The sequence below is a fragment of the Mustela lutreola genome, chromosome 3 (assembly GCF_030435805.1).
Source record: "Mustela lutreola isolate mMusLut2 chromosome 3, mMusLut2.pri, whole genome shotgun sequence".
In the NCBI taxonomy this organism is placed as follows: domain Eukaryota; kingdom Metazoa; phylum Chordata; class Mammalia; order Carnivora; family Mustelidae; genus Mustela; species Mustela lutreola.
The window spans coordinates 21704790-21728088 of NC_081292.1; the positions used below are offsets into that span (position 1 = coordinate 21704790).

The 23299-nt window shown below is 37.1% G+C and overlaps 1 protein-coding gene across 1 annotated transcript; it reads right to left on the reverse strand.

The window, feature by feature from the left end:
* Positions 1-1721: 1721 nt before the first annotated feature.
* On the reverse strand, positions 1722-22957 carry MED30 (mediator complex subunit 30). The gene is made up of 4 exons (XM_059165734.1): positions 22621-22957; positions 13977-14135; positions 11919-12023; positions 1722-2109 (listed from the first exon to the last, which is right to left on the reverse strand). Exons 1-4 carry the CDS (start codon positions 22795-22797, stop codon positions 2014-2016), a joined length of 537 nt encoding a protein of 178 aa, XP_059021717.1. The 5' UTR covers positions 22798-22957; the 3' UTR covers positions 1722-2013.
* Positions 22958-23299: the final 342 nt, after the last annotated feature.

Consider the following 23299-nt stretch of genomic DNA (forward strand, 5'->3'; position numbering starts at 1 on the left):
CACAGATGAAAATGCCGTGTATCCTTTTACAGACCAGAAAACGGAGATTAACTTGCCCAGGGCCACATGTCACAATGGAATTGTGGCTTTCTGGCTCTTCAGTCTACTTACTGGCTTGCTCTCCCTCAAGGAAAAGCTGGAACTCTCAGGGTTAGTGGGGTCTAGTGTTTAATAACCCCCAAGGCAATCATCATTGGTCCCAAGCAGACTTGGGAGTGATTGGGTACACCAGCCTCAGTTCTGAGGGCTGAAAGTGCACTCTCAGAATTTGGGGCCACAGCCCTGTAGCTGAGCGTAGCTGAGCTAGCTGCACTGAGTACTGCCCCAAAGTGGAGATACGCTGCATAGAACCGAGGCCCAAATGATGCAGTTTCCACGTTCCCTCCAAGAATTGAGTTTCTGGCACCTTGAATGACCTAAGGCATTGAGTGTGACAGTTAAAAGGACAAAAAACCATCTGGTTACAACAGTTTTTCTAACTGCTTTCTGAGTCAGTACCCAAGCACCAAATTTGCAACAGTAACCAGCACGCTCCCATGCAAAGAATGTACTAGTAATGAACATCTGTAACAACCTTGCATGTCCAGTTGGCCTTAGGCTAAATAAAATAGAATACCCTTAGATACAGCAGATGTCTGAGGTAGACTGGATGATCGGTCCCAATTCTTGTCCTTGTCCTAGCTTCGTGTGCTTTTACCTTTGCTTGAAATGGCAGCGCGTCCCAGTGTGGGCAGTTACCTCCTCAGCTGACTAACACTGGGCTTACTCAGAACCGCTTTGACGGATGTAAGCTAGAGGGTCTGATGATGCCCATGCACACGGTTAGGCTTACTCTCTTATGCCTCTGCCACCTGGTATAAGTGGGAATCTCTATAACCTAAAAATGAAATTTCACGTCTTTTTTGAATAGGCAGTATTCACAAGACATACATTTCAAAGGTGCCAAAGGGCATACGGTGAAAAAGCAAGCATCTTCTTTACACTCATCCTCAACCACCCAGGGTCCCCTCCCCAGAGAAAGCTAGTTTCCTTCCAGGTGCTTGTGTAACCTTCCCAAGAAACTGTGTCCTTATACAGGAGAAGTTCAATAGCAGTATATATGGTTGAGTCAGAGCCAGGCAAGAGAGCTAGAGGCTTTTGGATCATTCTGATAATCTGAATCCCTTATGTGAGGATGCATTATGATGGGAGAGACTAGCTCCTATAGGCAGACCAATGAAGGGTGTGGGATAGACCAATTACCTGTCTACAAAAGCACTTGTCATTAAGTGCTATCGCGTTTAAAACTCTTAAAAATTTACTGTTTCCAAAAGACACTAAAAATTAGTGTAGGGTGTACCTGAAGAATCAGGTTGGGTGTTGCTTCTTGGGCTAAAGCTGGGAGCACAGAAGCACACAGCTGTGATTTCAGTTCATGCCAGACTCGAATGGTTTCGTTCTGTCCTGTTAGAGACAGTTCATTGTAGTTAAGACCCAACACATGAAGCACATGGTAAAAGTAATTTTCATCTATTTATACAAATATACAGGTTAACTAATTTCTCATTCTACCCTGTTCTGGACTCTATATTTTAAAAAAACTGAGCTGAAATGGAGACTTACATGTTTAATTTTAATTAGTTTGAACCACAGATAGACTGTACTTGATATTTTCATTTGCAAAAATGTTTAAACCTTTAAGTCTCTTAAAAGGGTAATAAAATGAGCAAAACAACCGTTGATCAAATTGAAAAATTTATTTACAAAACTTAATTACTTTGCTTAAAAAGTTCAATTCATGAAGATTAACCAAAAACATAAGCCCTATCAAAGTTTATTATAATAATCTTTCATAGAATCAATAGCTTAAAAAAAAACTGCCAATGAATACTTTAATGTAAAATTACAATGTAAAAATAGGAACTTTAATTCTAGTGAGTGGAATAGAAGCAGATAAATAATCTTCTTCAAAGGGAAAAACACTTGGGGGTGGGGAATGGCATAACGAGTAAAGCAGGAAATTTAAATATCAGTTTAGTTCCTCATTGCCAACATGGCATTTATATCCCAGATGAGATTTCGTAATTGATCCATAATTTGCTTCAGCTGTTGATTCTTCTGTTTGAGTTTCTGTAAAAACAAAAGAATTTATCAAAAATGTTTCGTGAATTATAGACCATGAAGTTATGAAGATTAAAATGTCATAAGTTAGAACTTTAATGATCCAGACAGAAATTAACGTGGAAGGTCTCGATCCTCTTCTGGCCAGAAACCCTCTCTGAAAAACATGCTGAATTCTAATTCAGCCCACAGAGGCCTCTGGCTCCAGCGCCTGACCCTTCCTTTCTGCTTCCACTCCCACCATCAAAAGAAAGTAAGCTAAACATTTCATTGTTACAAAACCCAAGATAGAGGTTTTCCAAGATGCAGTGTGACATAATGGTCAAGAGTGTAATCTCTAGAGTCAGATTCTCTGTGTTTATACTCCTCTGCATCAGTAACTAAATGTGTGACGTTGGCCAAATTACATAACCTCTCTGTGCCTCAGTTTCCACACCAGAAAAGGGATAATAACTGAAACTATCTCACAAGAGTTGCTAAGAGGATTAAAAAATTTGAATGACAGAACTGTGAGAACTGGACCTGGCATATAAGGAAGCATTCAATGAATGTTCCTCATAGATACTGAATGTAAAAACAAAAAACAAAAAACAAAAAAAAAACCTGTCAGTATAGGAAATAAAGTTGAATGAAAAGAAAATTCCTGATGCAACTGGGCTTTCAAAGATGTGGCAGAAGTCACTGGCCACAGCATGAAGTGTGATCCACTTCTGACTCCGAAAACTACAGACCCAGCGGCACAGTCTTGCACATAGTCTTGTTCACAACTGAGACATGCTGGATTCCCTGAAGGCCCACAGCTCCGTGTCTCTGTATCTGAGCTGCTACTAGACCGCGGTTTATAAACTTCTCTTTAAGCATCCTTCCTTCAAATCCTATGTGGCAAATGTCTGCTTAGGTAAAACAAACCAGAGAACTTCTGGTTGGAGTACTTACTAGTTATTAGAATAATAATATTCACTAACCTTTTAGAAACATTACATTAGGAAATAATATCGTTAATTAGATAATTCTAAAGATACTATATTAAAATACCTCCAGATAAAGTAGTATATATGTTCATTATAGAGAGGCCTAAGAATCTTCATTTTGATTTCATTAAAGAGCCAACTAAGATGAAGTAAGTTACTCCTATTTTATCTAGAGTTAGACAAGTAAAAGGAAGTAGCTGAAAGGGAGGACCAAGAAACTCTTAATGGAAAACAGAAAAACAATTTACATAAGTTGTAATGTTCAGTATTAAATTTAATTCCTATTTGAGAAGGGAACTAGTACAACACAGATAAAACAACAGGCATATGCACAGTATACCGTTTCATGAAGCTCCCTTTAACACTGTTTAGGGGAGGAAGATACCGTTGGAATTTTAGTGACTTAGTCTCCTTGTTCAGCCTTCAGATGGCCCATCTTCTGGGCTCTGCTGTCAGAAGTATGTGGCAGTTACTGAAGTCACTGTGTATAGAATGTAATCAAATGGACCCTCGTAGCTGGGTGAGATGAGGGATGACCAGATGGCCAGTACCAAGCCCATGAGGTCCTCTGCATCCTAGAGAACCAGAGATGGATCCTTCTGCCAGCAGGCAAGGGTACCCACACAGAGAGGGCTAGAAGGGTGGAGATGCTCTATGGTTTCCTGGGAGGCTGGAAACCTCAGTCCCAGTTCTAACTTTGCCTCTAAAATTCCTCCTCGGTTTTCTCATGAGATGGCATCACATATAACTTACGGGGCCCCTGCCGGTTCTACTTTCTGTACACCCAGACCTAAGAGGACAGTCAGTTATGCAGACACATAAGTTGAGTGAACTAATTACTGGCGTCAACACGGTTCAGAGTCCGCTGCCCATCACACTGAGCCATCACTCGCCCCGCTAGCTGTGAGAGAGAGACTGTAGCTCCTGCGACCTCCCTTGTCAAACCCAACTTTTTAGGGAGAATGGAAAAGAGCTACTGAGTAAGAATAAAAGGAAGAGACAATATGAGATTTAAAAAAAAAGTCTTATTTGAATTCTTTTGACATACTTTGAATACGCTTAAACTTTTAGGTTTCACAGCTTTTGTTTGGAATGGATTTCTAAGCCTGTAACACTTTCTGTTCTACACTGAGGGTATATTATGTCCCAGGCTCTGGGTTAGGCATTGTGAGGAGAGGAAAATGAATGAGGAACAGTCCCTGTCTTGAAGAAAGTCTGCATCGAGGAGGAGGAAGAGAAAGCCCACATGACCAGATTGTCTAACCTGGTAATGCCGATGCTGTGTAACCCAAAGAGAGAAACACTGCCTCTTGCTGGTAGGGTCAGCAAACACAGGGCCTAGAAAAACTGGTGGTCAGCAATAGTGGAAAGGGGAGAAACTTGAGCTTGGTAGTGGGCAATAGGAACCCATTAAAATTCTCAAAGAAAAAATATGATTTAATCTTGAATGAGAAAGGTTAACTGGACAAACACACGTTTGTCAGGAGAGATTCTCCTGAATCATTTCGGTGGTGAAAAAATCTGTGTCCATGGAAAAGAAGAAGGACTGATTTAAGTTTAAAAAACTGAAAACCATTCAAAGGCCAAATCTAGTGAAATAAGCTCAATGGTCACATTTTCGGTATAAATTATTAGAAGCAATAAAATTATATTTTTGGGTAGTTAAAAATATACTTTAAAGTCAATATCAAAACTGGTCCAATGGTTTCAATTATGGATGTATCACTAGCATAAATGGGTCATTTAACCAATAGGATTGCTTTTAAAGTAATACTCATTTGGAAATATAAATTCTAATATACTTGTTTTAAAAAATTAGCCTTATTCTTAAAAGAATTAAGAGAAATAAAAAAAATGTCGGGTATTTTCAAGGTAATATTCAACTCTAGGTAATAGTAATTAAAAAAAATATGTATTTTGCAGCACTTGGAAAGTTTTTCTCAAAGATGCCACAAAGTTTTAAATTAAAAAATTAGCATACAAGTAAGATACCTAGAGCCAAAACACATCATGACACTGTCAACAGCAAAGCTGACAGTTATGCTTATTAGTGGTTAAATTGTAAATAAATTTTCATGACATGATACAGGATTTAATATATACAGTCTTGCCCCTGATTGATTTTAACAGAGGTTGACAGCTGCTATTATCAAAATCCATCAGCTGTGCCTAATTTGTTACATTAACAGGTGAATGTGTAAGTAGAGCAGACACTTAAAAAATATATTTATGTTACCATGCCATGTAATTTAATATTCATATAAAGGCTGTGACCGTTGGTCAAAAATACTTTAATTTCTAAGTGCATGGACTCAATTATATGTCAGCTCTGTACAAAATACCCACATACCTCTTTCATTTTTCCATCAACAAAAGAGTTTAAGCAAAACAGAACTCATTCTGATCCCCTTCAAACATACATACAGTCTCAAATAAGTGTTTAGTTTTTTTGAGTATTAGGGTTTATAGATTCCAGAATGTTTGAAGAGAAAATGAAAAGTATTTAAATTAGCCAAAAATCTGACTATTGGAACTAGGACATCCTATAATCTCATGATTTCTATCAAATACTGATGACAAAATTTTATGCCCCCAAATATCATGGTCTGTGGTAAGTATTGGTGGTATGTATGTTGTTAGAAGTCAGACCATATCTTAAATAGTAAACAAACTACACGTGTTGTTCTATACAATTTTAAGTACACAAAGATGTAATGATATTTTGAAAATGAATAAAAGTTAACTGAGGGGTACCTAAAGCTACTTATTTTATGTAGCTTTTTTAGAATAAAAATAACGTATACATTGTAATACATTTTTGAGTATTTTTAATTGAATGCCAAGAATACCATTTTTTTTTCCTGTTATACAGGTCCATAAAGCAACTTAATCATTTAAAATAAGCAAATATCAATGTATTAAAAAAATGGTCCGAGTTTTTTAAAAGTTTTTATTTAAATTCCAGTGTCTTTTTGGGGGAGGTTTTTTTTGGGTAAATATCTATCACAACAAATGGGTACGTGAAAGGATCCTGCTTGAGAGTCTTCTGGGTCTTCTATCCCCAGAGAAGACACTTACCCATTCGTGTGAAATGTGCACAGTGGCAGACAACACATCTGACTGATTCATGGCAGAAACTCCCACACTTACAATGATAGTTGGCACAGAGCAGGTACTCAAATATATGAAAACTTCAATAATCAATTAAAAAAACCCCAAGAGCCAAATCAAAAGCTTTCTAAATCCCAGAAGAGAAAAAACAAACACGGGAAAAAAATGCCCCTAGCAATCATTTTTAAGCTTGTTCTTTGTTTTCCAGTTAAATATGGTCTGTTGGTATTAAAATATATATATATATATATATATATATATATATATATATATATATGGCTACCTTTAAAAATTATTCATTTTAATATTCTGTATCAAATTACTTTGATGTGTATTACTAGCTCAGATTGCTGTGAACCTTAAAGTTCTACCTCCACCTAATAATTTTAAAAATCTGCGTAACAGGGAAGAGAATTGATAAAAATAGACAAAAGGAATATAAAAATTTAACTTTATGAATACAGATATTATTAAGTAGTTGAAAATTAAATCAAAGAATTTAAACTTTTTTTTTTAGTAGCATCTGTGTGATTAAATAGATTAGGACAACATTTTACCATCTGCAGGTAGTTATTAAGAAAACATACTTCAGAGAAACATTCAGGTATGTGAGCCATCAAGGCAGAAAAATATATCCATTGGTCATGACCTTACTCAGTGCTATAAAAATTTCTAATTATATATTTTAATCTTCTAGAAGGGAAGTACAAAGTTGGAAGAAAAGAATAAATAATGTTAGTAGCAATAATTAACATAACTTTATTAAGAGTCAAAATATGTGTCACGTTCAATTCACATTTCCAATGTTTTATTTAAGAAATGAGTTAAAAACATCTTTAGGTTAAAAAAATCCACTTTGCATGGTTTTTAGCTATTTAATCTCTTCTGTCTTCTTTATTTTTTGGATTTCAGTTTGTGTTAACCAAATCTTAGTCTTCCCCCTCCTTTTTTTTTTTTTTTTTTTAAAAAAAAAACCCTCTTGTTTACTATATAATTTTTTAGTCCTGTTTCAAAATATATTAACAGTTCCTAGGAAGTAAGAGGAAGCTATGAAGCCATCAAATGAGGACTTCCCCTGCCACTCAAGATACTTTCCCCCTAAATTCTCTGAAAAAAGAAAAAAATCCTGTAGAAATATAGGGCTAAGCTTTAAGTCTGTTCAATTAAAACATCTAAATAGAATCTTTCTTCTTTGTAATAACCTTCAATTCAATATGTTAACTAAAACAAATTTTACCCCCAACTTAGAAGCACTTGTAACAGCAAAATCAGTAGATTCAAATGATTTAATCAAAGAAAGAGTCCTTAAATGCCTGAAGTATAAATGGGAACACAAAATCTGAATATGGGCTTTAATTCCGTAAATAGACAAATCTTCAGAAATATTGTCTATGTATTCTGTGTATTGATATCAACTTACTGCTGATAAACACTGTGGACTAAATACATGTGTTTATCTCTTCTTTTTCTCAAAACCCTAATAAAACGGCAGGAGAGAAATGGAAAAACCTATAATCCTATGTGGAGAAAAATGATCAGAAAGGAGACAGTAGCAGATGCGAGGTGGTAGTTTAAGAGGAAAAGTAGAAGGGGAGTGCAGTGGTAGATGACTTGGGGGACACGACAGCCCAGGTGGATTCAGGGACAGCACCGCTGAGAACAGGGCTGCTCCTCCATGGAGACAAGACGGGTGCCATGGCAGCAGCACCAGCTGAGGCCTGGGTATAAAAACTGGAGGAACAGCAGAAAGCGCTCCAGGGACGAGCAAGAGCGCCAGGTGCTCACTCCTACTCCTCATGAACAGGTGACTGAGTGCTCTCTCCCTGAGCCCTGCCTCACCTCTAAGGATTAGGAAAGGTTTGTTTCCTGTGACACTAACCACAATGGCTGTGGATTCAGTGCCCCCAGCATAGCAGAAGGCAAGAAGACAAGAACATATCTCTCTGTGTAGGGCACTGGAAGATTCTTTACTGAAGAAACCAAACAGCCTTTAAAAAGAAAAGAACCAAAAAACCCTCAGAAAATGATATTTGGGGGTCTCCCTCCCAAAAAAAGCCAACTTGCTTCCGAAACTCAACATGATTAAGTCTACTCACAAAGCCTATTATTATTAGCACTTTCTAGTGTCTTATTCTTAAATATAAATGGCTCACGATGAAGCATTAGAGTTCATCAGATCTTTTAGAGCCTCCATCTGGAAAGACAACAAAATGAAGTAGATAGGGCTTGCAGTCTATGGCACATGACCTGTTTCTGTAAGGCCTGTGAGCTGAGGATGGTTTTTACATCACAGCAAAGATCACATTTGTCCCACAAAGCCTAAACTATTTATTATTTGGTCCTTTAAAGTTTGCCAAACCCTATTTGAGAAGATTATGGAAGAACACCTTCAAACTTCTGAGGGAAATTAATCTGCAACATAGAATTTTATAGCCAGCCAAACTATCAACTGGACAGCTATGGGAGGACTACAACTTAAGTCCGTACATTCCTTCTGAAGAAGGCACTGATTTATGTCCTTTACCAATAAAGCAGCAAACCAAGGAAGAGAAGATATGAGGCCTAGGAAACAGTGAAGCCAACAGAAGGGGTGAAGGAATCCCCAGCACAGTGCTGAACAGCACACCTAGAGAGCATTTAATCAGACCTAGTGAGAAGATGGAAGACTCTAGGGAGACTAAACTGCCTGATAATTTTGACTCTGTGGAAAAATTAGAAGAAAGTGCTGAGATGCTATCCCAGATGCATAGAGAACCAAAAATTTTTTTTAAAAATTACAGAAATTATTAACTCCAGGAGGACAAAAAATTGTTCAAGGAAATGTGACCCTAGTTTACTATGTGGCTAAGTAATAAACAATATTTATGTGCCTTAATAATACAAACAGAATATTTATTGAACCCCAATTATGATATGACTGTATTGAAAAGACGGGGGGAAAGGAAAGTATATAGGTGGGTCCAGGAGAGAGAGGCTGAAAGAAAGCAAAATCCTCAAGTGGGGAAAGAAATTTTTTTATACACCTTATCCTTTGAATCAATTATACCTTTCCCTTATGTCCAGTTTTACCCTTCACAAAATTCTAAATCAATAGCTAATGGGATTTTTTTTTTTTGATTATACATTCTCAAAGTATTGTTCTATTCTGATTCTATGAAAGATCTTTTAAAGAAAATAGTGAGTTATTTCTAAGACATCAAACTGGAAAAAAAAGAAAAACTCAGAGAAATAAAAGGTGAAATATTTATTTCAACTCAGAGAAATAAAAGGTGAAATATTTATTTCACCTTTTAGAAAAATTTTATCTTTCTTAATTTACACAGACTTTTTCCCCTAAAATAGCATAAAATCTTCTATGATAGAGAACTATGTCACATGCTCTGAAATCAAAATTGCCACTATAACAGTTTTATTTATATACATATTTCACTGTATCTTATACAAAATATCTTTATTATAGAGAAAAAATAACAGAGCACATCTATTGTGAATTAATGCATAGATTATCAACAGAAACCTGTAACTCTTAAAAGAATGCCTCATTCTCTAGACGACTGAACACCATTTATTCTTCAAGACATAAAAGTTCCCAATCCCCTCCTCATTCCCTACAAATTTCTTACTGTAAGTTCTTTATGCTCATTCACTACTGTCAAATTTGCTTGAAGTAGTCAAATTTGTACTTTTTCCTTTTACGAAAAAAATGAAAATTTTCTAAAATCCAGCTTTTTCCTTTCTCCTGTGTTTTGATATACATTTTTTCTCTTAATTTTCCAGTATTTTGTTTTCAGGTCTATTTTCAACTCTGAATTAATTTTGACATAGGGTATAATATAAAAGCTTGATAATATCCTCCCAGAGTTTCATTTTTAAAGACAAATTTTCCACACAGTCTCTCTTCGGACATAATAAATTCTCATATGTAAGAGGAAGACTATTCGTCTCGCTATTATTTTACTAATCTGTCTATTCTTATATCATTATTTCACAATTATTGCTTTTTATAATATGCTCCACATGTTTTAATTTTTGAAGCAAAGGGTTCTGTTTTATTACTCTCATGAGCATTTTCTTTGATATTTTAGTATGTTTCACACTCATAAAAATTCCAGTTTGGATTTTGTTTTTTCATTGGTAGTGCATTAAAATCTTATTATTTTGTGTACGTTCAAGAGAATTCAGACTCAAGACTGGCATTTTTTGAATATTTATTGCCCACACAAGAACTTTATGTGTTCTTTTAATTATTCAGAGGTTCTTTTATGTATCATAATAAGTTCACATAATCATTGATGATTCCTATTTAATATCTGTTGCTGCAATTGTGAATAGCATCTTATAATCTAATTGGTTTACCGCATTATAAAGAAAATGGTATCACTCAGATCAAGCCTTTTTGTCAAATTCTAAATGATTCTAGTTAATCAACTTTCTTTGAGCTTAAACCAGCCTGAGTTCTAATATTATGTACAAACTTAACAAGCTTGTGTATAATACTATAACCCCTGTTTCCCAAAGTTTGTTTCCATTTCCTGTCTTTTTCTTCTGACTATAGCTTCTAAAGTAATAATAAACAGTGGTGTAAGGCATCTTATTTTAGGCCCATTTTTAATAGAACTAGTTCTTTATTTCACCTGTATGAAAATGTTCCCTATTTATCTGAAATAAGTTTCTTTAAAGACTAAAAGTTTTAAGTGTTCTTTGAATCAGTAACAGTTGAATTCTATCAAATGTCTTCTAGATCTGAGAAAAAAATTTTTTTCCAATTTAATCTACTGACATTATGTATTATACACGTAAACTAAATTATCCTCATCTACCTCCAAAAACCCTTGTCAGCTGCGACGGATTAATTTTTAATACCCTGATGAATTCTATTAACTAGAATTAAGAATATCAGGATCGGGGTGCCTGGGTGGCTCAGTGGGTTAAAGCCTCTGCCTTCGGCTGGGGACATGATCCCAGGGTCCTGGAATCGGGCCCCCCATCGAGCTCTCTGCTCAGCAGGGAGCCTCTCTGCCTGCCTCTCTGCCTACTTGTGATCTCTGTCTGTCAAATAAATAAATAAAATCTTGAAAAAAAAATCTTGAAGAAAAAAAAAGAATTTCAGGATCAAAGCAGTGGCAGAGGGGTGTGTATTTGTAAGTGAGTTAGTGAGACTGGTAGTTTAATTTATTGTGCTCTTTGTTAGGTTTTGGTAAGCGTGGGCCATACTTCCATAGAATGAACTGATAACTTTCCTTGTATCTCTTTGTTTCATGAGAACTATCTGAATATTATCTACTAAATTTCCAAAAGTATTTATAATAAATACATTCAAGTTAGGAACTTTTGCAAGATGGAGGGTGGTGTTGGCTAATGCTTTGATAACTCTCAATTTATTATTCAGGTGTTGAGATACTCACACTTTCTATTTGTAAATTTTTATCATTTGCTGCTCCAAATATGCTTTAAGCTAGAAAGCTAGAATTCTGCCTAGAAAAGAAAAAAGGAAATGAGTTGTGTCTGAGTGCCTCTGAAGCTTTGCTAAGAGGTTTATGGCATGATTCTACGATCTCTCTTTTGATTATTCAAGCATCATTTCTGCTTACCTTTTTAGTTCTAAATAGGTTACATTTGCCACAGAAACAACTTCGTGTAATTCTAGAATCCAAACTATGTCTTTGAATTACACAGGCTCCCTAGTAATTTTTATCCATAATTCTGAAATATAAAATACACAGGCTAATAACTCACTTTATTTACTTCAGCAATTTCTCGCCTCTCTTCACTTGCAAAACGAGGTGGGCCGGCCCGATCATCATTCTTTGAGCCATCTTCTTCCACATATGGAATTAGTTGCTGGGAGTGACAGACAGGACTTAAAAGTCAGAAACATGATGCAAAGTTTCCAATTACACTAGTATACAAAGTCTCTCTGATTAAGGTTAATTTTTATCCTTTTCTTTTAGTAGTACATAAATATACTGTAATTCAGGTGATGGCCTAAAATAACAGCATTACAAGTTTATCATTTCAGTACCTACTGTACATTATTTTCAAGTTTCTTTTGCAAAATAGATCTTTTAACATTAGTTGTTACATGCAGTTAAATAATATCCTCCCCATTTAATCAGCAAATATTTAATTTTCAGATACTGGGTGAGATACAGCAAAAATGATGAGATGTGATAACTTGCCCCTAAAAAACTTACAGTCCCTTGATAGAACAGGCTTTTCTTTTCATCTATACTAGAAAGAAAAGAACTTCACAGATGTGCCTTATATAAATGTCACTTACTTTGCTATCCAGAACCTCAGTGTTCATGCAAATTTCTAAGTTAAGAGGTCTTAACTTCTTTTAGTTGGGAGACAGTTTTTTGTAGGAGAAAAAAATTTATATAGCAATGGAACACCTAGCAGAATTATATGTATGGTTTATGATAAGGTTTATTGGAAGCCCCTCATAAATGTTAGATAGATTTCAGGAATCATTTGGTCTCTACCATCTTAAATTGACAATGCAGGAACAGGCCAGAGGTAAACAAATAGTACAAGCAGGAGTCATCTGGCCAAACCTCTTCAAATTCTTGGGACTAATATAAACTTGTCCAGACCACAACCACACTTTCTTCCTGTCAATACAGAGCTATCCTCCCTCCTGAAGATGATTAATCTCCATTCCCGTGTTCTGATTTCTTCATCCTCCTGTCTTAAATATTTATCTTCTTGTTCCCAATGTCTCCCCATGGTTTTCTTCCTGTATAATCTAAACATGTCTGGTCTCTCATTTACACTCTTTTCTCCTTTTCCCCTGTTTTTGCCTTTCTTTTCCCCAAAACTCTTGACACCAAACCTCCTTCCATCTACTGTTTTCCTCTCTTTATGAAAGCTTTTTGAAAGACGGGATATCCACTTGTTAGCTCCAGTTCCTTGCTGTGTAATCTTCAATCCACTGCAACCTAACTTTTTGTTGCTAACAAACATTTCAACAAAACTCTGCTCCTCTGTATCAATAATTTTCCTCTAGTAAAATCTACTGGACAATTTTCATTCCTTTTTTCCTTGCATCCTCTCCAGCATCTGATAATGTCGCCCACATTTTTTATCTTTCTCCTATATCTTTGACCACTTTTCAGGCCATTTTGCAGTTTATTCTTTCCTCTGTACATCCCTCACATGCTGATCACACAGAACGGAAGCACTTGGCACATGAAATTGTCCTCCATATGTAGTGAGAGAACATCCAAACCTTTCCTGCTACTTTTGTGGGCAGAGACAGAACTTGTCAACAGGAAAGGGCCATCTATTAAAAATATCATATATCTAGTGAACTAAAACATGTCTGTAAACCCAAGATTAAATTTAAGAAATATATTTTCAAACAAAAGTGATTCCACTAAGCTAGTCTAATAATGATGAAAACATAGTATTTCATCTGTAGAGAACTTCCTTGAAAACCATTTTAAGAGTATTTTCAATGCTATTAAAACTCTTACTAAAAAAAAAAAAAAATCATGCACTGATTTAATTAATTAGACCCTGGCAGCAATAAAAAAAACTGCCATAGACCTCTCTTTCCTCCCTACAACAAAAATTCACTACAGGGTTGGACGTTCAAATCTACAAAGTAGTAATGTGACAAGACAGTACTAATTCTATGCATACATATCATAGTTTCCTCTTCTCTCATCAAAAGTAAATAACCAATATACATCAACATCTGAAAACATTGTGAAAAGAGAAGGAGAAAAAGGAAAAAATTACAGCTGTCTGGCATCTTACATTCACCCCTCCTCTCCCACTACAACTTGCCTCCACTGGGATGGGGTCCATCCCTCCACAGTTTTCATTGCATTTGTCATAGACCAGTCTCAGCTTCCTGAAGAGAATAGAAAGTTGGCGAAGATGGTCTTGGAGCTTTGCTAGCCGGTCTTGATACGTTCCAGTATGGTAAGTGACACCATTTGGCAGCTGATCAGGCAAAACAAAAACAAGAAAAATACGAAGTAACGACAATCAAGATTTTCTAGAAGTAAAAGCTAGCAAAGCAGAAATTCTTTTTAAGTACTGCGTAAAAGCAAACTGTTCTTTACAATTAATCAAGAGTAATTTTTGAAGGATTTAAGAGTAATACTCAGTCATTTGTTAGCTCCTTCGTGTAGTGTTTCGGTGCTGTAAGACAGCCACAGAAAAAACTTCACGATAGGACTCTCTGACCAGTCAAAATACTTTCCCTTCTAATTTTTGAAGTAATTATAACTTTAAAAATAACACCACATGGCCAACGATAAGAGACTCTTAATCTCAGAAAACAAACTGAGGGTTGCCGGGTGGGGTGGGGGTAGGGAGAGGATGGTGGGGTTATGGACATTGAAGAGGGTATGTGCTTTTATTTTTTTTATTAACATATAATGTATTATTAGCCCCAGGGGTACGGGTCTGTGAATCGCCAGGTTTGTATTTCACAGCACTCACCAAAGCACATACCTTCCCCAATGTCCATAACCCCACCACCCCCTTACCCCCAGCAACCCTCTGTTTGTTTTGTGAGATTAAGAGTCTCTTATGGTTTGTCTCCCTCCTGATCCCATCTGTTTCATTTATTTCTTTACCAAACCCCCAACGTTGCCTCTCAACTTCCTTATATCAGGGAGATCATATAATTGTCTTTCTCTGACTTATTCTGCTAAGCATAATACCTTCTAGTTCCATCCATGTCGTCACAAATGGCAATTTCATTTCTTTCAATGGCTGCATAGTATTCCATTGTATATATATACCACATCTTCTTTATCCATTCATCTGTTGATGGACATCTAGGTTCTTTCCATAGTTTGGCTATTGTGGACATTGCTGCTATAAACATTTGGGTGCATGTGCCCCTTCGGATTACTATGTTTGCATCTTTAGGGTAAATACCCAGTAGTGCAATTGCTGGCTATAGGGTAGCTCTATTTTCAACTTTTTGAACTGTTTTCCAGAGTAGTTGCACCAGCTTGCATTCCCACCAACAGTGTAGGAGGGTTCCCCCTTTCTCCACATCCTTGCCAATATCTCATTCCCTGACTTGTTAATTTTAGCCATTCTGATTGCTGTGAGGTGGTATCTCATTGTGGTTTTGATTTGTATTTCCCTGATGTCATTCACTCATATTCTTAACTTGAGGATTAAAGTGCCTTAAAACCAAGACATTAACTACTATCCAATAGCTAGAAGATCAGCCTGTTTTTCTAAACTTCAGTTTACTCTTTTTTTTTTTTTTTTTTTTTTTGTAAACAGATGGGGTAGGAATGTGAACAAATGTGCATGGTAGAGTACTTGGGAAAAAAAAGAAAACAGGAAACACTATCACTAGAAGTAGATAAACCGTAAACATGAAATAAAGACTGGGAAGGCCTACATATAGTTGATAGGAGATATAACAGGAATATTGGCTTGAATAATTATTTTCTTCTTTTCTATCATTTCCAAATTCCCTGATCTAGAAGCTATAGCACAGTAATGAACATGAGGGAGACAAGGTACCTCTCAGAATATGTTATAATAGTGCCTAAGATCTCCTGATATAAACCCACAGTATACATGTTTAGCTGAAAAGCTCATCAATAATCATCTTATTCTTGAATCCTAATAAAGATCTGTAAACATATGATCACACCCCTTGACACCAAAAGGCTAAAATTCAATATCCAGTCTTAAATATCCAGTCTTCAAACAAATATAAAATACTGAGTAAAAATCCCTCAGCACTAAAAAATACATTTATCTCAGTTAAAAAGTCAGTACCATAATTAATGTGGAAACATTAAAAGCATCCTCACTGAAGTCAGGAATGGAACAGGAAGTTTACGAAGACCACTAATACTACTAGTGAACACTGTTCTGAAGGCAGTGGCCAAGGCAATTAGAAAAAAAAGAAAAAGATGAAATATTAAAAAGGAAGTAGTACAATCACTATTTATGGATATGATATAAATGATATGATAAGGTGCTATTAACAACAAAGGTAGTCAAGAGATGCTACAAATTTAATACAGAGAAAACAGCTTTGTGTTTAAATATGGAAACAAATGAAAATGAGAAAGGAAAAAGATGCCATTTACAAAAGCAGCAATAAAGATAAAATATCTAGTAGACTTTAAAAATTTCACAATATAGATCTTGGATATCAGCCCCTTGTCTGTAGTGTCATTCCTGAATATCTTTTCCCATTCTGTGGGTTTCCTTTTTGTTTTATTGACTTTTTCCTTTGCTGTGCAGAAGATTTGATCTTGATGAAGTTCCAAAAGTTCATTTTCGCTTGTTTCCTTTGCTTTTGGAAACATGGCTTGAAAGAAGTTGCTATGGCTGATGTGGAAGTGGTTACTGCCTATGTTCTCCTCCAGGATTTTGATGGATTCCTGTCTCACATTGAGGTCTTTTATCCATTTTGAGTTTATCTTTGTATATGGTGTAAGAGAATGGTTGAGTTTCATTCTTCTATATATAGCTTTCCAGTTTTCCCAGCCCCATTTACTGAAGAGACTGTCTTTTTTCCACTGTGTATTTTTTCCTGCCTTGTCGGGAAGATTATTTGGCCTTGGAGTTGAGGGTCCATATCTGGACTCTCTACTCTGTTCCACTGGGCTATGTGTCTGTTTTTGTGCCAGTACCATGCTGTCTTGGTGATCACAGCTTTGTAGTAAAGCTTGAAATCAGGAAACATGATGCCCCTAGCCTTTTCTTTTTTTTCTTTTCTTTTCTTCTCTTCTCCTCTCTTCTCTTTTCTTTTTCAACACTTCCTTAGCAATTAGGGGTCTTTTCTGGTTCCACATGAATTTTAGGATTGTTTGTTCCACCACTTTGAAAAATGCTGATGGAATTTTGATTGGGATGGCATTGAAAGTACAGATTGCTCTGGGCAGTACAGACATTTTAACAATGTTTATTCTTCTGATCCACAAGCAAGGAATGCTTTTCCATCTTTTTGTGTCTTCTTCAATTTCCTTCATGAGTGTTCTGTAGTTCCTTGAGTACAGATCCTTTACCTCTTTGGTTAGGTTTATTTCCAGGTATCTGACAATTCTTGGTGCTACAGTAAATGGAACTTATTCTCTAATTTCCCTTACTGTATTTTCATTGTTAGTGTATAAGAAAGCAATTGATTACTGTGCATTGATTTTGTATCCTGCCACATTACTGAATAGCTGTATGAGTTCTAGTAGTTTGGGGGTCAAGTCCTTGGGTTTTCCATATAAAGTATCATGTTATCTGTGAAGAGAGAGAGTTTAACTTCTTCTTTGCCAATTTGAATACCTTTTATTTCTTTTTGTTGTCTGATCTTTGTTGCTAGGACTCCTAGTACTAGAAGTACTATGTTCAAAAATAATGGCAAAGAGTGGGCACCTTGACCTGTTCCTGATCTCAGTGGGAAAGCTGTCAGGTTTTCCCACTGAGAATGATATTCGCTATGGATTTTTCACAGATAGATTTTATGAAGTTGAGGAATGTTCCCTCTATCCCTATACTTTGAAGAATTTTAATCAGAGCAGATGCTGTATTTTGCCAAATGCTTTTTCTGCATCAATCAGCGGACCATGTGGTTCTTTTCTCTTATTGATTAGTTCTATCACATTGATTGATTTGTGAATGGTGAACCACCCTTCCATCCCAGGGATAAATCCCACCTGGTCATGGTGGATAATCTTTTTAATATCTTGTTGGATCCTATTAGCTAGGATCTTGTTGGGAATTTTGGCATCCATATTCACCAGGGATATCAGTCTGAAATTCTCCGTTTTGATGGCTCTTTGCCTGGTTTTGGGATCAGGGTAATGCTGGCTTCATAGAAAAAGAGTTTGAAGTTTCCCTTCTGTTTCTATTTTTTGAAACAGCTTCAGGAGAATAGGTATTACATAAATTATTATTATATAAATATCTATATAAATATAGATGAAAACTTCAAATACTTCACAGGGACACAAAAAAGAGATTTGTGTTCTTGGTTAGTAAGACTCAACATCACACTGATGTAAAGTCTCTCTAGGTTCAATCAACCTAATAAAACCCTAACAGGTTTTTCTCAGAACTAATCAAGCTGATTCTAAAGTACAGGTGGAAAAATAAATAAGGACATCCAGGGAAACTTTGGAAACAAGTGTGAACACATTACAGAGTCACAATACATGTAAGAATGTTTGGGGTTACTACATAAAAGACAGGCAGCCAAATGGAATAGAGCATCCAGAAATAGATTCGTTTGTATAAAGTAGCATCTGAAATCAATGGAGGAAAGAAAGCTAATTACTCACCCTTTTAAAAAAAAGTAGGGCTGGGGCCATACCTCACACTTTATAGAAGGATAAATTCCACATGGATCTAAGTTTTAGATGTAAAACTTGAAACAAAACCCAGAAATCTTCCTGATTGTGGAATGGGAAAAGTCCTTCCTTACTAGACAGAGAACATGACAGTCCTCAGAGACTGATAAATTCAGCTGCCTTAAAAAGTACATATGTATGGCAGAACTTCCATAAGCAGGGCCAAAGGGCAAACAACAAACCGGGGAAAAGAAATACTTGCAAGTTCCATCACACAGAGCAAGTTTGTCTGATATGGAAATAGCCAAATCTTACAAAGATTGATCTATCTATCTATATAGATATGAACAAGCAGCTAGCAGAAAAGGAAATATAAATGATTCATTAATATATGAAGAGATGCTCAAACTCACTCAAACTAGAAGAAATGGAAAGTAGATTTTCATCTATCACATGATCCGAGGTCCAAAAATATAACTATTAGTCAGAGCCTAGTTGTTGGTCTTGGTTAGGACATGGTAGCAGAAGGTGGTACATGCCCCATGGAGCGCAGTTCATCAAAATTTACCTAATTACAGAAGCACAAAGCTGTTTCTAAGAATTTATCCTACAGGTATAGTTGCACACTTATGTAGGAGGTTATTCACTGCAGTCTAATAGTGAGAGATTAAAAGCAATCCAAATGCCTAGAGAACTGGTTGAATAAATTGCAGTATTTCCATTCAGTGTATTACTGTATATATACCTTAAAAGGAAAAAGAAATATATTCTGGACAAATAGGAATGAACGATAAAATATACCAAAATGAAAAAAAAGGAAGGTGCAAAGTGTTGTGTATAATACACTATTATTGGTGCAAAGAGGGGAAAAAAACGAAAGAACAAACATGCACTTTTGCTTAAGTGTGCATAGAATATTTGAAGGGATACATAAGAATAGTAAATAATAAAAAGCACTAACATTCTTTGCCTGTGGAAAGGGGTTAGACAGCCAGCAGACAGGGATGGGAGGGATAAAGTTCACTGTAATGTTTGCTCTGTTAATTTCTGAATTCTGATTATATATTAATTTTTTTTTTTTTTAAGATTTAAAGGATAACAAAACCAAAGCAGTATTTTCTTATTCAGGGAATCTTAACCCAGGACCTAGCAATCCTTGAATAAAATTCACTCTCAAAATTGTCCCCCCTCAAATTTTACTCAGAATATATACATGGGCATTCTTCTCAGAAGAGAATCTATTACTTTTCATCAAATTCTCAAGAGGTTCATGGAGACCTAATAAATAAAGAACCATTTTCTCTAAAACAAACACTTAGAAATAATCTCAGTGGTTTGCATTTATGGCACTTCATCCTTCTGGATGAGTAATATAGAAGATTATTTAAAAATTTTTAATAGTTTAAAAATGTATTAAGGAATGAAGGCTCACACTGTTGTTCTTTTTTCAGCCAATAATGACATGCCTCAAATGGTCTTATGTGAGTTAAACCACAGAATTCACAATGTTAAGAGGCCCAAAGAAGTAACTACCATAGTCCATTACAAGTTGATTTTGAATATATGTCCACATGTAATCAAGTTATTGATAATACTTTGTTGAAAGAGTTTGATTCTTTTATAAATTTATATATATATTATATATATAATATATACATATTATATATAATATGTGTAATATACAAATATATAAATTTAATATATATTAAATATATATTATATATAATATTATAATATTATTGTATCTCTGTTAATCATACAAAGTGTTGGACAGCAAGTTAGTATTAAAAAGAGAGTAGGAAGGGGGTGCCTGGGTGACTCAGTGGGTTAAAGCCTCTGCCTTAGGCTCAGGTCAGTCCCAGGGTCCTGGGGTGGAGCTCCGAATCGGGCTCTCTGCTCAGCAGGGAGCCTGCTTCCCTCTTTCTCTGTCTGACTCTCTGCCTACTTGTGACCTCTGTCAAATAAATAAATAAAATCTTTAAACCAAAAAAGAGAGAGAGAGAGAGAGTAGGAAGAACCACCAGTTATATGTGTATTGGTAAATTTAAATAGAAAAAACATTTAAATTCAGTTAGCCAAGACAGAATACATCATTAGTTTTTGATATAACGTTCAATGATTCATTAGGTGCTTATAACACCCAGTGCTCATCACATCACATGCCCTCCTAAATGCTCACCAACTGAGTTACCCCATCCCCCCACACACCTCCCTTTCAGCAACCCTCAGTTTTTTTCCTAGAGTCAACAGTCTATATGGTTTGTCTCTCTCTCTTATTTCTTCCTCTTCAGTTCTCTCTTTAAGCCGTTTCCTCAGCTGTAAAATTGAGGATAAAAAGACTTCTTAGAACCATTCTTAAAACAGTGTGCCTGCCCAAGGAAAGTACTTGATAAATGTTATCGGTAAGATCTACTAGTCCTAATTCAGTTCTTTGCATATAGCAGGGTAAAAATAAATATCTACTAAATTCTGAAAAATCATTTAATCCTACTTTAGTCATTTTTAGATATTAATCTATTAATTTTAAAAATGACTGCTAAAGATTTCATATCTTCTTTTGGATCCCCTTTGTATTGTGTTTCACAACGGCATATTTACATGGTTAAGATTTGAACGCACCCGAATTACTTTTACAGTGCTCCCACTGAAATCAGAGTTGTAAGCATCTGAAGACCTGGTTTCAAATTTATCCCGTCACTGAGTAGCTTTGGACAAGTCACTGCACTGCACCTCTCTCTGGCAGAACCCTCATAACACAAGAATGATATCCATATCACGTAGTAGTAAGATAAGTAATAAGATAAGCAAAATGGTGTTGGAACAAGTGGATATCCAAATGGATCTATAAGAAAATAAAGTCAATGCGCATTATAGAGCTAAAACTATAAACATCCGGAAGAAAAAAATTGAAGAAGTTTGTCACTTTGGGTGAGGCAACGATTTTTTAGGTACAACACCAAAAGTTAAATCTATAGAAGAACAAATTGATAGATTCAATTCCATCAAAATTTAGAATGTCTTTTCTTCAAAAGGCCATGTGAACGGAATGAGAACCCACAGACTGGGAGATGGAATCTGCAAAGCAGAAAGACATTCGCTACCAAGTGTTGTCAAGATAAGGAGTAAGTGGACCCCTCAAACACTGCTGGTGGGAATGCAGAATGGTGCGACCACTTTGGAAAAGTTCTTTAAAATGTTAGTTATTTGCCATATGACCCAAGAGTTCCACTCCTAGGCTTCTGTCCACTCTAGAGAAATGAAACGTGTTCACACAAACATTTGTTAGGCAGACGTTCGTAGCATTATTTATAATGGCTGCAAAGTTGGGACACAGCCCAAATGCCTATCGACAGATGAACAGTTACAGAAACTGTGACATAGTCACACAGTGGCACACTATTCAGCAATCAAAAGGAATGAACTAATGATGCATGCTGTGTCAAAAGAGCCAGACCCAAAAAACAAAAACAAAAAAAAACAAAAGACAAAAAACGATATAGTGTGTGATTCTACTTATACAAAACTCTAGAAAATACAAACGAACTTATGGTGCCAGAAAGCAAATCGGAAGTTGTCTGCGGATGGAAGGGCCAGAAGTAAAGATTTCCAAGGGGCACGCGGAAACTTTTTGGGGTGGTGGTGGTGGTTGATGATTCCTAAGTATATACATATGTCAAAACTACGTAAATATATTTAATTGTATGTCATCTACACCGAAATAAAAATGTTAGCAGAAAAAAATTAGCAGAATCTAAATTCTTCGGAATCCTGAGACCCTCAGAAACTATTTTGCTTGAGAACAAGATGAAAGCTAAGGCAGTCTAATGAGGTTAAACGGTGAGAAACCCACCTTGACCCTGAAAGGTACAAGAGTTTGCCTAGGAGCTAGAGAATCCGGGCGAATGTAGAGAATGAGGCCTCCGTCTTGGAGAAGTCCTCTCTGGAAAACACCTTGGCATCACAGAATCGTGGGGACAGGCGCGTCACTGGGGAACACTTCGGAACGCAAATGGGGGCGATCCTATAATGAAGGCTTGCCCAGAACAGCCCAGCGGACGCCCAGGGGCCCCACGGAACCACTGAACCAGCGCCCCTTTACTGCAAGAAGCATCCCGCTCTCTCCACGCACCGCCAGGAACGCGCGCCTTCCTTCCCACCTGCATGTTCCTGAGGAGCTGGAAGATCTCCATGGTGCGGTACACGATGTCCTGCACCGTCTCCTGCCCGATTCGGCAGAGCGAGGCCGTGTTCACCTCCCGGGCGGCCTGCTGAGCCTGCGGTCCGCCGAAGGGCCCCGGCGCCATCCCCGACGCCGCCAGCGGAGGGGTGGACATGGCGACGCTGCGGCCTTCGGCCAGCGCAGCCTGAGAGTAAGCGTCAGGGGTCTCGCCGGGCGCTGGGCTGCCGCCGGCCTCTCCGATGAAAGGAGCTTCTAAGACTCCGGCGGCCGGATTTCAAAACAGCGGCCGGGACTTCCGCCCACCGTGACGTAACGCGTCATCCTAACGTCACGGGGACCGCCCACTTGGCGGCCCCTGGGAACGTACCTCGGCATCAAGCTGGCCGCGATTGGACCGGACGCCCCCGTGGGGGCGGGACGGAGGAGTAGAGTAGCCAATCCCCGCCGGCACTTGTGCCAGGGGGCGGTGCCCGTGCGGTGAGGCGGTTGGGCTTTCCCGGAGAGCTTTACAAGAGTCTCAGACTGTGCTTGGAATTCCTGAGCGAGCTCTCGGGCTGTGCTAGGCTGCGGGCTGAGCTGGCCCTCGTAACAAGCCTGTGAGGTCTGCGCTATTATTATCCTTTTACAGCCAGGAAGCCGACTCAGAGGGGCTAGTT

Bases quoted from the DNA above. Each gene is read 5' to 3' on its own strand.
- MED30 (XM_059165734.1), bottom strand. From the start codon at position 22,797: ATGTCCACCCCTCCGCTGGCGGCGTCGGGGATGGCGCCGGGGCCCTTC. The intron at 14,136-22,620 runs GTGGGAAGGAAG...TTGCCTGATCAG, and splicing joins AGCTCCTCAGGAACATGCAG to CTGCCAAATGGTGTCACTTA. The intron at 2,110-11,918 runs GTGAGTTATTAG...TTGTTTTTACAG, and splicing joins AAATTGCTGAAGTAAATAAA to AAACTCAAACAGAAGAATCA.